A 16,548-nucleotide genomic window follows, 5' to 3' on the forward strand; every position below is an offset into this window, starting at 1 on the left:
GGACCTCATTGCTCCCCTTCCTCCCCTCCCCAGGGCCACAGCAAATAACCGCTTTGAGCTATGGAAGCTGGGTATCACCCACGTGCTGAATGCTGCCCATGGGGGCCTCTACTGTCAGGGCAGCCCTGACTTCTACGGCAGCACTGTGAGCTACCTGGGGGTGCCAGCCCACGACCTCCCTGAGTTCGACATCAGTGCCTACTTCTCCTCTGCAGCTGACTTCATCCACCGTGCCCTCAGCACACCTGGGGGTAAGACTTGGGGTCTGAACCCATATCCCGTCCTGCTCGGTCATGGGGGGATGTCCAGTTTCCCCTTAAACATTAGTGTCCTCACACCCCTAGTTTTTAAAGGGCCATCAGGTTTTTAAAACTCTCTGTTCAGTGTTCCAGCACTTTATCCAACAGCATTGCTTCACAGATAGGGAAACTGAGGCCTAGAATACAAGGTCATGCCATGAGTTAGGAGCAGCCCTGGGGCTAGAAGCCAGGTCTCCCAAACAACAAAACAGTTCTTTCTGCATCACTCAGCCTTGGGACATTGCCATCTGGTACCTAGATGTCTGGCTTCTGCCCCAAAGTACTTTCGAATGGAAAAAATCTTCTAATACCAGGGGTACAACAGAGGAGCCTGGGCAAGCTGCTTCGTGTTCATCCTGGGGGAGAGCCATGCCCCTTGCCACCTGACCCCGGGTGAGCCAGTGTCTTCTCTGGACTTCAGTTTCTCCTCTGTGTCGTGGCAAAGACAAGACTATGGCTCATAGCACTGTTCAATCCAAAGCACTCTGACATTCATTTTCCTTCACCATTCATTCACTGACTATTATCTTCTCTGTGCCAGCCACGGAGCTAGATACTGGGAATCCACACTTAGGCAAGGCAGAGCCCCTGGTGGAAAGACAGTCAAATTGCAAAGTATTACGAGCGCTACTCAGATGCGTGGGCAAATGTGAAGAGCAAAGGGAGGTGGGGGGCGCTTCCCTCTACAACAGTATTCACCGGGCCACATGCAAAAAGGATGGGCTGCTCTGTGATTCACGTGATACCGTGAGTGGCAGGAAGCCACGTCTCAGCCAAAACCCGACAAATGAGTAGCAGATGTTAGTCAGACCAAGAGAGGGGGAAAACTTTTACAGGTAGTTGAAGTAGCACGTGGTAAGGCTGGAGGCCAGGGACCAGGACAGCTTCAAGGAACTGAAAGTTACCCAGCGTTCCTAGAGCTGAGGGTCGGGGGGGGACAGCCTGAGGTGAGGCTGCAGGGTCAACAGGGGCCAGCTCACAGAGGGTCCTGTGAGCCACGTTGGGGAGTGTGGACCCCATCCCAAGGGTAGGCATAATAGGCGTTGGGATGCCCATTTGACAGAGCAGGAAATGGAGGCCCATACACGCTGAATGATTTACTCAGGGTCACAGAATATACCCAGGGGAATGTGGGTCCCCACCTCAGCCCCTGGGTGGGCCGGTGGGTGGGAAAGGGTCTTTCAGCAGGATGTCTTCCTCAGCCAAGGTCCTGGTGCACTGCGTGGTAGGGGTGAGCCGCTCTGCCACGCTGGTCCTGGCCTACCTCATGCTGCGCCAGCAGCTGTCCCTGCGCCAGGCAGTGATCACCGTGAGGCAGCACCGATGGGTCTTCCCCAACCGAGGCTTCCTCCACCAGCTCTGCCGGCTGGACCAGCAGCTGCGGGGTGCAGGCCGGCGCTGAGGGGCCAGGTGAGGGTCGGGCAGGGCGTGAGGGGCCGAGGCTGGGTGCAGTTAGCAGTGAGAGGTCAGGTGAAGGCTGGGCAGAGGGCAAGGGTACGATTGGAAGTAAGGGGTTGGGTGAGGGCTGGCAGGGGACATGGATGGGACCAGTTCAGAGGTTGGATAACAAGGCTGTGTGTGGCTGGAAGAGAGGGTTGAAGGGGGCCTGGCCCGTTCCCCAAGCTGCTGGGCTCCCCTCACCAATCCAAGGTCTCACCTGGGCCTGGCTGAGGCACCCCTCTCATAGGACCCTCTCCTCCAGCCCACCCAGATTCTTCAGACCCAGAGAAGATGGAAAGGCTAGGAAGGAAAGGGGTGGAAAGCGTAAAATGGAAGAGGTGAGGCCTTCCAACCTGGTCCTAATGCTGATCTGTCCTGCCTCCTTGGCTGAAAGCCTGTGGGGCTCACCTGAACCCCACCGAGGCAGCAGCACAGCCAGTCCTGCACCTGAGGGCTGTCTGGCCCTTCCCACGCCTCTGCAGACCCTCCCCTCAGGCCTGGAACCCAGCTCTAGGGGAAGAGTGTCCTGCAGCTATTGCTCCAAGCTTAGTGAATACTGTCAGCCCTGCACATCCATTCCCACCATGGGGAAGGAGAACAGGTGCTCCTGCCACCAGCCATGACCTCCTCGCACAAGCCCTGCTTGACATAAAGTTCTCCTGTCGCCGTGCCGTTCAGTTCTCTGCCTTGGACCCAGCACCCCACTCTCTCCCTTCACCCCACCCAATGTGATCTCAGAGATCTACAGAAGGACTCTCCCTAACCTCCCTCCCTCTCTGGTCCTGGGGACCCCTTTAGGACATAAAGGTTTTTCTGAAGTCTGTCCATTTACCTTCTGCCTTCCTCTTGTTCCATCTTCAGTGCGTTTGGAACAATAGCGCCCGGTCTTTAAGCTGCCTAAGGGGAACAGATCCCCAATACCTCCTCTTCCCAAGCCACCTCCCTTCCGCCGGAGGCCCCAGCGTCCCCAGCTGCCCAGTAGAAGGAGTTGGGCTCCCCTAGCAGCAACAATGCTTCTCAGGCTCCCAGCCCACAAATGGTTGCCAAGGTGCTGCAGCAATTTCTTTGGCGTCAGCTCTGTGTTTTCCTCCAGATCAACGGAGAGGCAGGGGTGCCTCTTTCTGGGGTCAGTGGCTGTGAGGGTACCAGATTGTGAAGGAGCTGCAGAATTCCCACTGCCCTTCCTCTCCCATCATGGCCAGGCTGGGACTGTCCCCAACAGCCCATCTTCCTCACACTCACATCCCCACCGAGGGCCATCTGATGGAAGGTTAAGCCTCCAGAGCTGCTCTCCACCTCCCCATCCAGCCTCCAGCTCCTGCTACCCATACTACTCCTTCCTTCATCTCTCCTCAACCCTGACTTTGGCTGTGCCCCACCGCCCACTGGCTCAGAAGGGCTGCCAGGTGGGAGTGGGGCATTAGCCTGGGCTCTCCTGGGAGTTAGAAGAGCAGCAGCTTCTCCTCCTGCCAAGAGCTTCCCTGGGGCATGGACTGAATCTCCCCCTGCCGCCACCCATGAGAGGTGTTTTTGCCTCCGAATGCACAGCCAGCCCAACCAAGGAGAGCCCTTCCCACATGCTGTCAGGAGGATGAGCATCTTGGGGTTGGGGATTAGGGCAGGACGGAGGGCGAGGTTTAGAGTTTGGGGGTGAGTGTAAAGGAAGAAAATGAGGGTTGTAGCTGGCGTTGGGATTAGGCCTGGGGTGAAGCTGGGCGGGAAACTGTCATGGGGAGTTCTGCAGGTGTGGGAGCCAAGAGGCGGACAGGAATGGCATGTTCCCATCCTGCTCTCTTTCCTCTAAACAAGGTTTGGGAACCTGGGAGAAGAGCAAATCTCTGATCATGCCCAATCATCCCACTTCCTCGGCCTGGGGCCCTTAAATACTCTGACCTCAGACCTCAGCATCTCTCCCTTCAGGCAGCTAGCTTTGGGAGAGTCATTTGGACTACAGCTTTGCACAATTACTGGGAGTGCATCCAACAGCTGGAGCCCCAGGAGTTGTGCAGTGAGCAACCTGTGTGTGTACACAGCAGCCCTGGGGCTGGGGACTCTTGAGAGATGAGGGGGCTTTGGGGAGGTCATCTCTCTCCATGAGCCCTGGGCCCCAAAACTTGCCTCCTCATCTCTCCCGGCACCCGTACCCACTTGACCTTACACAGAGGCTCAAGGCAGAAGTAGGGTTAGCTGGCAGCTCTTGTCCCTGCCCTGGTAAGTCCCGGCCAGTCTGAACCTTGGTTTACCTGCCTGTAACATGGAGCTCATCTCTCCCCCAGAACTGGTCCTTACTCCCTGCCACAGGGCTCTGCCACTTTGCCACCCTGGCACTGGCCCTGCTGGTGCTGTTGGAGGCTCTGGCCCAGGTGGGTACCCAGAACATGGTAAGAGACCAGTGTGGGGTCCGCCCTAGAGCCTGCAACTCCATGTGCTTCCTCCTGCTGCCTGCACCCCCTCTCAGCCACTGTCTCCAGTTCTCACAGGTGGGAAGGGGCTGCCCTCTCAGTCAGGAACCCCAAGTTCCCTCAGGAGTGGGGGGACACGGGAGGGGGGGATTCTAAGCGTTTATGATAGCCCCTGGCCACAGCCGCCTCCACCAGCTCTCCCCAGGGCTCAGGGAGCCCCAGGAGGGGCTGAGCCCTAGCTCCCTGGAGCTCGGGCTTCAGAGACCCAGTGGAGGCGTGGCTACGGGTATGCATATGTCTGTGTGTGTGTCAGTCATCTGGGAGTATGAGTGGGGAAGGGTATTAAAGTATGGGTATATGAAGAGGGTCTCTGGAGAGCAGGGAGTGTTCTTAATAGGCCCAAATCCAAGGTGCCTCACTGAGCCGTTAGCCTTGCAAGGGACTTTAAAGACCATCTCATTGGCCTCAAGGAGCAGTGAGGCCTGTGCAGGAATGTCTTCTGGGGGAGGGAGGAGCTTGGCAGAGGGCAGAGTGGTTTGCGGACACACAGCTTCTGACTGCAGGCCGGGCCTGCTCCAAAGACCTGCTCTGAACTCCACTTATATCGCTGTCTGCCCACACTTCCCTCAGCCTGAGTCTTCTGGATCTTTCTATCCTGGGCCAGTCCTGTAATCCTCGGCTCCCAACTAAGGGCCCCTGGACCTGGGTTCTGATGTTGGCAATGCTGCCAGTGTGCGTGTGATCTGGCTGTTCTCTTCCCTGTTCTCCTCCATGGAAGATCCTTCTAGCTTTAACTTTCTGCCCACGCTCCACATCACCCTTGAAGGCCAACCGACCTTTCAAAACGGCTTATTCAGTCTTCCTTCTTCCTGCCTCACAATCAACATCCACATTCACACATACCACAGGCAGACCCCTGCCAGACTGCCTCTACTCCCAGCAGGGCCAGGTGCCTGGCTGGGCTTGGCATTGACCATGCCAGGGGACCAGTGGGTGAGTTGGGAGTGGCAGGGGGAGGCCAGAGGAGAGGAGCAGCACATCATGCTTTATAATTAAACTCCAATCAAAAAATAGAAACAGCATCAAGCGTGCAGAGACAGGCGGCTGGAAGCCGGGAGCAAAAAGTGCCCGTCAGAGAAGACCTCAGCCTGGGCCAGATACCCCCACAGGTGGGTGAGTGCCCCTATTTCAGGGGGGCTGCAGAGCATGCTGGGTAATGAGGGCCAGGACACCTGTGCCTGTGTGTGTGTGTGTGTGTGGTGGTGGGGGTGGGTTAGATTTGGGGAGGGACTGGGTCAGAGATAGAGGCACAGACAAAGCAGAGTAGTCAGAATGACCTGGGCTTGAATCCTGGCTCCCACGCTTATTGGCTGTGTGACCTACGGCATATTGTTTAATCTTTCTGAGCCTCGGTTTCCTCATCTGTAAAATGGGGATGATAATATTATCTGCCTCATAAGGGTACTGTGCGGATTCAGTGAAAAAAAAATGTAAGCATTTAGCTCTGATACATAGTACGTTCTTAGTTAGTGGTGAATATAATAATTATTGCCGGACAGAGAAAGAAAAATCAAGAAATACAAAGAGATAGAGACCAAGCCTCATTGGCCCATGGGATATGGCTGAGGCTTGAAAGGGAAAGAGTAATAATGGTGATGATAATAATAGTAAGATGCACCATTTATGGGGCATCTACCAGGAGGAAGACCCCGTGGGAGGTGCCTTGAACATTTCTTATCTCATGGAATTCTCACAGCAGCTCCACTGAGAAAACTAGCTCAGAGAAGACTACACAGAAACAAGCTCCAGACTTGAGAACTCGGCTCAGGTCTGCCCTCCTTCAAGGCCTGCACACAGAGCGCAGAGCCCCAGGCAGCTCACCACAGGCCACCCGCCGGCCACCCTCCCCGAGGCTTCCTTCACCAGACTCCTCACTTGTCCTGCCCTGAGATGTCCAGCCCCAGCTGTCCTGTGGCCACAGTCCCTGTGGTCTACCTTGGGGGGAGGAGGAGGAGGAAGCAGGAAGAGTGAACAGGCGGGAAGACCAGGGGGAGCACGTCTGGAGCTTCAGGGAGGAGGTGGATGGCAGACAGAGGCCCCCTGCCCTGCGGAGGCCTGGGCCTTGGCCTGAGGCTACCAGCGTGCTGGGTGGTGTGTTGGGAGGCTGTGGAGGAGCACAAGCTCCTGTGAGAGGCGGGGAGACAGAGGCAACCGGGGAGAGCAACATAGAGGGGAGGAGAGGCACCGACAAAGGCAGAACACAGGCGTCTGAACTTGTAAACAGCAGCGACTCAGGAAAACCGTTGCCCAGAGAGGCAGCTGCTCAGCTTAGGGAGGAGACACAGGAAGGTGGCAGGAGGAGTACCAGAGGGAGGGGGGAGAAGAGCCAGGCCGGCCCACTCCCTGCTGGATGTTGGGCCCAGGCTTCACCCTGCGGTGGCTGAGAAGATGCGGGAGGAGGTGTCAGGCGGGGCCCTCGGCATCTAGGTCTGGGGATGGCAGAAACCAGGGGGCTGCGGCAGCCACCAACTCCCCTTCTTTGGGTGTGCCCGGAGCTTGAAGGATGAGTCGCTGGGTGGGGGCTAGGCCTGACCTTGGCTGAAAAGGTGGGCTGGACCCTTGTGGGATAGAGCAGACAGGTAGGGGGTACATCCATGAACATCAGGTGTGAGGTCCAACGTGAGGCCTAGCAAGGGGTACCCCTAAGTCCGAGGAAAAAGCTCCCTTCTCCAGACCTGGGCCTAGGCCCCGAAGAGGCTGAGGTGTGAGCCAGTAGAAGAGGCTGAGCCAGTAGAGGGGTCAGCCCTCATCCCTGACCCCTCTACTGGCTCCTTCTCCTCCCAGGAGCCTCCAGGAGGAGCAGGGACAAGTTGTCTCAGCTGGAGCCTGGCGATCCGTGCCCAGGCACCGCTGGGCTGCAAGGCACCTATTGGCCACTGGGTGGCAGCCTTACCCCACACCAAGCTCAGAGGCCTGCAGCGGCGCCTGCCAGGCTTCCCAAAGCCCCATCCCACCCGACCTGGGGCTCCTGCAGGCCCAGCTGGTAGCTCCAGACCAGTGTGGCTGTTGGACTCTCCCCACCCCAACACGAAACACTGCGCTGTACCCTGTAGTTTTTGCAAACCCAGCCACTCCTCTCTCATTCTCAGGTCAGACCCTCCAGAGATTCCTTCAAGTCGGGCAAGGCCAGCATCTTTAAGTTGAGAAAGAGAAACCGCGGCCCAGACAGGAGCAAAGACTTGCTCTTGACCTCGGAATTAGCTGTGGCCAGGCTCTCCACCCTCCCTCTAAAGTTTTCTTCCCACCAGTTCACGTAGCCTCCCATCTCCATGGGGAGTCCCAGGGCCAAGAGCCTTTAATCGCAAAGAGACACCAAGCAGAGAGGGGTCCGGGCGTTTGGAAGGTCTGCACTTCAGTCAGCAGTGGCCTAGGTCTGCTCTCAGGCCCCACCCCCACGGGCTCTAAGGGGAGCACCTGGAATTCTAGCTGCTTCATAGCGTTTGTGTTCCGGGCGGAACCTGCCCCAGCCCTGTTCCGCTCACGTGCTGAGTCCTGTCCCTGCACCCACACCCCGACTCCCAGCCCCAGACCATGCCCTAGGTAGGTGGCAGGCGGCTCAGCCTGCCCTGAGAGGTCACAGTGGGGGATGAAAGGGAAAGCCGGGTGTTCGCTTCCGCCCTGCCCTCACACTGCTCGCTGGGTGAGCTTGGCCAAACCGGTGGCCTTCGGGGTTCCCATTTCTCTTCCTGGTCCTGGCACCACCTACCAAAGAGCAAAGAAGTTCTTGCCAGTTTGTACCTTCCCTAGTTACTGGTTGAGGGGACCAGGGACAGTTAGCCAAGAGAGGCACTCCTTCCAAGCCCAGCACCAGACCCAGGTTCTGGTGCCACTGACATCCCAGCTCTGCAGGGTCTCGGACCCCCTCAGCCAGCTGACTCCTGACACAAGCCACCCCACCTGGGTGAGGCCTGACCTGCAGCGCTGGCCTGAGTCATGGGGGTAAGGAGGGAAATCCCAGGGCCTATAGGCAGATATGGAACAGCTACACTAGGCTCCCCTGTAGAGACACATGAGTTAGCGACCACTCTCTGGAGTCCCTGAAGGTGGTAACTCGAAGGCTTGGGGATGGAATTGAAGGAGCACAGAACTGGAGTGAAACCCAGGCCTTGCTCCTTAACAGCCATAAGACTTTGAGCATTACTTAAAAATGATTCTCTGTGACCTTCATGTTCCTGCTTCAGCTTCCGCCTATGTATGATAGGGACCTACCATGCATGAGGCACCAGGCCCCTAAGAGGCATTAGCTCATTCAGTACGGAAGTGCTGACAAATGTCAGTTCATAGCCCAGGCCCCTCACTCCAGAGATGGGCTCTGACCTTCAAGCACCTGAAGATGGGAAGGGATGGGAGTCTGAGGACCAGCCCTGGAAGTAGCGGAGAAGGGGGCTTGAGATGAGCTGCCCAGTTGGTGGGGATCTTCCTAGGTGCCCTCTGAGGGCCACAGCCATCCCACCCCTACGAAGTCCCAAGTAACGAGAGACTTAAGGGGTGGGGTCTGCACTGACTAGTTGTTACAAACAGGGAACTCCAAGAGCCCCTTGAAAAAAGCTTCCAACATCAGGGGCCTCTGGAGAGGGCAGGAGAGAGGGCTTCCCAGCTCCACAGCGGTGACGAGGGGTTGATTCCCTTGTTCCCTGGGGAAAGGCCTCAGCCCCAGCTGAGCTGGTTAATAACCTCATGTGAAATAACTGAGGCCCTTCTGAAGCATCCCAGTGGCACCTGGGCACTGCACCATGCCTGGGCCTCCCTGTCAGCTGGACCCACCTGCGGGGAGCCTGCCTCTCGCCACCACAGTTTCCACTCTGTTCCAGGATGGACTCACTGCAGAAACAAGACCTCCGGAGGCCCAAGATCCACGGGGCAGTCCAGGTGCCCCCCTACCAGCCACCCACGCTGGCCTCGCTGCAGCGCTTGCTGTGGGTCCGTCGGGCTGCCGTGCTGAGCCACATCAACGAAGTCTGGCCCAACCTCTTCCTGGGAGATGCGTAAGTACGATCCACAGTGGGTGTTGTGGGGAACAGAAGGGGAGCCTCTTCCAGAGCCAAGGGGCAGAGTTGGCACCCTCTTTGCCTCCAACCATCTTCTCTTTCCACATGCTTATTTCCTTTTACATTATTATTACTTTGTGGAAATAGAACACACCTAAGAAAAGTGCACAGAGCATAAACGAACAGTTTCACCCCCTAGGTCAAGAAATAGGACATTAGTTGTGCCCCAGAAGCCCCCGCAGAACCCTTCTCATCATAACCCTTTTCCCTGTAGATAATCACTGAGTACTGAAACAATAATTTCCTTGCTTTTCTTTTTAGTTTCGCCATTTGTGTTAGTTTTGCCTATGTTTTAAAGTGATAGGAATAGAATCATATTGTGTATTTTGTGCCTGGCGTCATTTGCTCAAAACTGGGAGATTCGCCGACATTACGTGTAGCTATAGTTCATTCATTTTTGGTTGCTATATATTATTCATTTGTATGAATACACCATAGTTTATTTATTCTATTTGAGTTGTTTCCACTTTGGGGTTATTATAAACAGTGATTCTAGAAGCTAGTACATGTGCCCTGGGAACACACACACGTTTCTCCAGGATGTATATATAGAGTGGAACGTGAGTCATTTTCCCCAAAAGTTTTCTTAAAATTTAGAACACGTGGATGAATATGTGTGGATTTTATGTTTTCCTTAATATTTAGAAAATATAGATCAATATCCTATTAACAATATGGCAAATATGTATCCCCCCTACACACACAGATAACCAGTAATAAAATCCTTGTTGACTTTTTAAAAATGCATACAAAAATGGTATCGCTTTATAATCCCATCTTGTAATTTGCTTTATATAGAAAACTTTTTAAATGGAATTGCACGACACACTTTTAAAACACTTTTAAACAATGTTCTGTTTTGTCATCCTCCATTTTTCTCAGTATAGCACCAACACCTTTCTTGGTTCACCAGCATCTATCTACCACATTTTAGTGGTTGTGTAGTATTTCATTTAGCTATACCATAGTCAATCTTCTCTTATAGGCTATTTAGTGATTTTTTCCCCACTTTTTCTCTATCTTAAACACTAGATCCAGTTTACATTTGTCTGTGAGCACATTTGGGATTCTTTAAGTTCCTAGGAGACCTGCTGGGGCAAAGTAAGTGTACATTTTTGAGGCTTCTGATGCCATGTGGCCGACCTGCCTTCCAGAAAAGTTGGGCTGAGTGAAAGGGAGTCTTGAACTCCTACTAGAGGAGCCCCTTCACCCGAGCCAGTTCACTGGTTCCAGTCTACCCTTGGAGGAGGATGGCAGAGGAGGCAAGGGAGCAAGTTCCAGGCCAGCCAGAGCTGACCCAGTGAGCTCTACCCCACCTCCCAACCACCCCCCCATGCCCCCCCCTCCAGGTACGCAGCCCGGGACAAGAACAAGCTGACCCAGCTGGGCATCACCCACATCGTGAATGTCGCTGCAGGCAAGTTTCAGGTGGACACAGGTGCCAAGTTCTACCATGGCATGCCCTTGGAGTACTATGGCATCGAGGCTGATGACAACCCCTTCTTCGACCTCAGTGTCTACTTTCTGCCCGTTGCTCGATACATCCGAAGTGCCCTCAGCATTCCCCAAGGTCAGCTGCCGGGGAAGGCACTGGGGTGGAGGTGGGGTGCAGGCAGGATCTAGGGCTATCTACTTTTCCAGTAGCATGGATGGTGGGGTCCTTCAGCAACCCTCCCACCTCATGGGGTTCACTACTACCATTTAGTGAGCATCCCCTTCAGGGACACCCTGGAAACCAACAATCATAGATATAACTAAGGTCCAGTGTGGTCATCAGGGTAACCATATTGCTCGGTAAGAGGCCAGGTGTTGGACAGAAGGTACAGGACCTAGCAAAGGCTCTTGAGCAGTTTTCTCTAAGATGAGGCCTCAGTGTAGAGCTGCAGGGGCTGGGGAGAGGGCAGAACTGAGGGGAAAGGGAGGGAGGTGGACACCCCCTGTAATCTGATGCAAACCCAGGGGACTCCAGGAGTACTGACCCCCCACCGTGCTAGAGTGGCAAGGGATGCCAGAGGAAGCACCTTGCACCAGAAGAAGCGAGTCCCAGCTGCTAACCTTAGCCCTGCCGCTAACTTGCTTTGTGACCTTGAGCGAGTCCCTTTCCTCTCTGGGCCTCAGTTGCCCCATATGACAGTGAGGACAGTGTCAGTATTCCAGCATGCTGTGATCGGTGGGCAGAAGCATCCCTGATTCCCTAAGGGGCAGGCGGTGTGAGAACAGGTGGCTGATGCTAGGTTGGGTCTCCCCGCAGGCCGCGTGCTAGTACACTGTGCCATGGGGGTGAGCCGCTCTGCCACGGTTGTCCTGGCCTTCCTCATGATCTGCGAGAACATGACGCTGGTGGAGGCCATCCAGACGGTGCAGGCGCACCGGGATATCTGCCCCAACTCAGGCTTCCTCCGGCAGCTCCAGGTTCTGGACAACCGACTGGGGCGGGAGACGGGGCGGCTGTGACCTGGTGGGCAACCAGGAACCCTGACCCTCCAGCCAGCATGGCCCACCCAACCAGCCTGGCCCTGGGGACTTTGCTTCCAGTGACCTTGAGATGTAAACAGCAAGTGGGGGCTTAGCTGAGGCAGAGGCAGGGAGAGCTGGGTGGTGACCTTTAGCAGGTGGATCTCCCTGACCCAATCCAAAGATTCTTTATGCAGAGAAGAGTTCAGTCTGTCTCTATAATAAAAGGTTCATCATAATAAAGACAGGAGACCTTCTGGTGGTTTGTGGGGCAGTGGTCACGAGGTTCCAGAAGGCTTGCCAGCCCATGATGGCAGCCTAGAGGTGGAGTCTGAGTCAGTTGTCTGAGTAAAGACCAAAGTTCAATGCATCCCCATCCTTTCCGTGCCCACCCTGCATCAAACACCGACTATCAAAACTCGCTGTGCACAAACAGCATCTCCTGAATCCGGTCAGTCTTTTCATTTTCGTTCTTCTTTCAAAAAGGACTGACTAAAATCACAGAAACCTAATAGAAGCATTAAACAAGAGCACAGGGGTTGGGGAGGAGACATGCCAGAATTCCTGGTGAAGGACGGTTATATGATGGGGCAACATTTGGCTCTGAGTTTCTTACTGTTTGTACCCTAATAAAATAAAGCAATGTAAAAAGCCCATAGGTTCCTCACCTGTACGTGAGGTATTTATGAGGATTAGATGGGCTGGCGTTCCTTCTCCCTCTCCGGCTGTTTCCATGTAGCCCTGGCCTCCTCCGGCTGACCCTTAAACATCAAGGTGTCCGAGGACGCTGGCCTCTGCCTCTTCTCTCCTTCAGTGTTCTCGCTCTCCTGGGGGTCCTCTTGTTCCCACAGCCTCAGTTCACATCTCTAGGCTGATGACTCTCAGACCCCTACGGCAGCCCAATTCTCTCTTCTGAGTTCAGAACCTCTGTATCCTACTGGTCACCTTCATTTGAATATTGCACCTGAGCTTCAAACTGAACTTTTCATCACCTCCCACCCAGACCCACTCCTCTTCCTAGTTCCCATTTTAGTGAAGGGTTCTGATAGGCCTTGTCATCCAAGTCAGTGGTGGACTTCTGCCACTCTTCCAATTGGCCTACCAACTCTACCTCCTAAACAGGGCTCAGACCTGCTCACTTAGCTTCATCTTTGCTGACTACCCAAGTTCAAGCCACCTTACCTCTCACCTGGATTCTTGCTCAGGCCCCTGATGGTCTCTCTGCTTCTAGCCTTGCCCCTCCAATCTCCACGCGGGCCCCAGACAGCTTACTAAAATGAAAATCTCATCACATCACCCCAACACTTACAACCCCTGAAGGACAAACACCTTGACAAAGCATAAAGATTCTTCATTTTCTGAGACCGTCTCATGTCTCCAGACAGCTCTCTTCTAATTCTGTTCCCATACATGCCATGTAATTAAGAAATGCTAAATACACTTGCAGTTTCCAGAATGTACCACTCTCTTACCTCTTGGTGCTTTGCACATGCTTCAGGTTGCAGCACCTGAATGCACATCCTCACTCATTTTTGTTGGGGTCTCTTTGAGGTCTCAGTTTAGATGTCACTTCTGGGGACGCCCCTGGACCCAGCAAACCTGAGTGAAGTGTTTTTCCTCATGCTACCAAAATGTCCATCCACCCCTTGTGGTGTCACCTGTCACTCTGAACTATAATTGCTTGGTGCCTTGTCATTCTCTTCCAGCTGGCTGTCTCTCACCAGGCTTTCCCTGGGCTCAAGGTCCCCATGACTCCCACACTCTCTGGCTATGACCCTGCCATCAGGTAGAGTTCCGTGTTACTGGGCCCTCTCTACAGGGGCCACCAGGGGGAGTGGACTTGCCCCTGGGACTGGGCCTGCCTCCAGAGGGCACCTCCTCTCCTCCCAGCTCCACCTGCACACAGCATCTCACCATTTGGTCACCCTGACACCCTCTTCCCAGCTCATCTTGTCCCCTTGGGCCACCTTTGACTTCCCTCTTTGCTCCCCTGCCAAGGCTCTCTGGGAACAGCCCTGCCTTCTCCTGGGAACTTAAGGGCCCTTTGCCCTTCTCCACCATCTGCTCTATTTCCAGAGGGCAAGTGCTTTTCCTTTGTGCAAATCCAAAAAGGGGCAAACCAGCCTCTGACCAAACCAGCCTTTTAGGCAGGAGCACTCCTGGGCAAACAGTTTGGTCAAGAAAAAGGTGTCCCTTCCTCCCAAGCAGACGTAGTTCCAAGTTATGGTGCCCAACTCAGTGACCTGAGCACAGGCTGGGTTTTAGGCCCCATTCACTCCTTCTGCAATTTATAAACTGCACAAATGTAGATGGCCCTCTCTGGGCCATAGGGATTAATATCCCCATTTTACAGATGAACAAACTGATGCTCAGAGAAGCTAAAATGAGGCTGGATGTTGCCTCCTGGATCCAGGATCTCCAGGCTCTGGCCTCAAAGGGCAGGTACTGCCCAGCAGCTCCCCTGCCCTGCTGCCTGCAGTGCTTGGTCCTAATCCCAGCTGGCTGTTGGCTGCCTAAGGTGCTCTCTGGGCCTTTTCCAAAGGGTAAACACATGTCCTAGCTGGAGTTTGGCAGGAGGGCTGGTGCTGCTGTGCCCAACCAGGCAGGATGGAAAACTTCTCAGCTCATCCTCAGGTTGGTGGGGCCTATAATTCTCCAAAGCAGACAGAGCTAGTCCTGTCAGTAGTCTGCCCACCCCCAATTCCCTTGGATCCCCCCATTCAGCCTGACAACTCAGCCCTTGTTGCTATCTCTTGCTTATGCATGGTCAGCAGGATCCAAAATAGTGGCTCCAGAAGCCAGTCTCTAAATCAACATCCGGGTCTATGACTGCCCTTGCTGGCTGGGGTAGAGTGCCCTGAATCTGGGACAGAGCCACACCCTGGGCCTGGGGCTTGAGTTTCAGCAGGTTACCTTCTTGGGACTCCGAGGGCTGGGGTCAGATTCTGGGGCTATGGGGAGAAGAAGGCAGGGAAAGCCAAACATTCCCCAGAGCACACAAGGAAACAGAGGTTGAGCTCCAGACTGACACCTCCACCGGGAACCCTTCCTGCCTGCCACACTTGGCCCAGGAAGTCTGCAATGGTGCATCTACTCTTCCTATTCTATAGAGCAGCCTCGTGAAAGGAGTGAGGTATTGTTAAGACTGTGAATTTGGAGCCAGTTGCCTAGGTTCAAATTCTACCTCTGCCCCTTACCAGGTGTGTAAACTCAGTTAACCTCTCCATACCTCAGTTTCCCCCATCTGTAACATGGGAGTAATAATAGCCAACATATAGGACTGTTGTAAGGATAAAGTGGGGCATCTAGAAAGTGCGTTGTACAACATGTGGCAAACTCTCAAAAATGAGAGCTGTGACTACTGTCATAGTACGTAGTACAGGGGCCCCTGGCATCACCTGCTGCACAGGAAGTCCCAGTCTTGGACTAAAGGCTGGCAGCACTCTCAGTGAATTGAATGAATGAATGATTAAAAATTAGCTGACCTAAATGCAACATGGTACCCCGGATTGGATTTGGGCACAGCAAAAGACTTACGCAAAAAAACTGGTGAAATCTGAAAAAATTCTGTGGTTTAGTTAATAGTGTTACACCAATTTTAATGTCTTTGATAAATGGACCATGGTTATATAAGAAGTTAACATTAAAGGAAGCTGGGTGAAGAGTATCTAAGAAATGCCTCTGCTATCTTTATAACTCTTCTGTAAACCTAAAATTCTTTCAAAATAAAAAGTTTTAAAAATTTGTTGACAATTACTGACTGCTTTGCATATGCCAGGTACTATGCTAAATGCTTTAGATACGTCATACATCTTTTTTTTTTTTCAGTTTCATTCGTGATGTTTTATTTCTTTAGAAAAAACACAAATCAAATACGGCAAAATGTTAAGATTTGACCATATTGAGCTGTGGGAATATAGGTGTCTGTTATTTTTTTTTTGTATTCTTAAAATATTTCCTAATTTAAAAAATCAAAATAAATTGACTGACTTTTAAAATTAGAAACATTCTATTCTCTATATTTAGGTTTTGAAAGCCATCAGCAAATGGGTTTTAGGAACTATTCTGAATTAAAATGGTGCCATTATTATTGGTTTTAGGCCTAAAATACTGCAAATTCATGTTATCCTTTTAAAACTTTCAAGAGGCTTGATTATGGATAATCTTGCTTCAAGAAAAAGGTAATGATGACCAGTTTATAGAGTTTAGATGAAATAACTGTGATCAAAGGGAAGCTAAGCCAGTAAGTCAAACTATACAGTTGACCCTTGAACAACGAAGGTTCAAGGTTCAGTTAAACCTGTGCGGGTCTGTTTATACACAGATTGTTTTCAATAGTAAATATTGTAGTACTACACGATATATAGTTGGTTGAATCCACCAATGTGAATCACTGATACAATCCTGAGGCACCGCGGATATGGAGGAACCATGTGTAAGGAGAGCCAACTATAAGCTATATACATGAATTTTCAACTCTCTGTAGAAGGGTCTGTGCCCCTAACCCCCTCGTTGTTCAAAGGTCAACTGTACATTTCATTTAATCCTCACAACTCTATGGGATAGGTCCCATTATCACCCCATTTTACAGACAAGAACACACGTGGAGAGAGGTTAAGCCAGATAGCAGCTAACTTTGAGAGCTTATGTACCTGAGGGTTAGTCAGGCTTGTGGCTCTGACAAAGATTTATTTCTCTCTCACAACACAAGTTGATGGGTGCAAGGGGGAGCAAGCATGGAGGATGTAGAGATCAGATATATTACTTCCCCTCTAGTTTCCAGGGCCAGAACTCAGTCACATGGTCACACCTAACTGCAGAGGCAGCTGGGAAATGTGGTCTAGC

General features: G+C 52.9%; 1 protein-coding gene across 1 annotated transcript; it reads left to right on the forward strand.

Moving 5' to 3' along the window:
• Positions 1-1,622: 1,622 nt before the first annotated feature.
• DUSP13B (dual specificity phosphatase 13B) lies at positions 1,623-11,703 on the forward strand. Its single transcript, XM_061197182.1, has 6 exons — positions 1,623-1,709; positions 4,016-4,219; positions 5,216-5,310; positions 9,013-9,186; positions 10,599-10,819; positions 11,501-11,703. Exons 1-6 carry the CDS (start codon positions 1,623-1,625, stop codon positions 11,701-11,703), a joined length of 984 nt encoding a protein of 327 aa, XP_061053165.1.
• Positions 11,704-16,548: the final 4,845 nt, after the last annotated feature.

The sequence above is a fragment of the Eubalaena glacialis genome, chromosome 1 (genome assembly GCF_028564815.1).
Source record: "Eubalaena glacialis isolate mEubGla1 chromosome 1, mEubGla1.1.hap2.+ XY, whole genome shotgun sequence".
NCBI lineage: Eukaryota > Metazoa > Chordata > Mammalia > Artiodactyla > Balaenidae > Eubalaena > Eubalaena glacialis.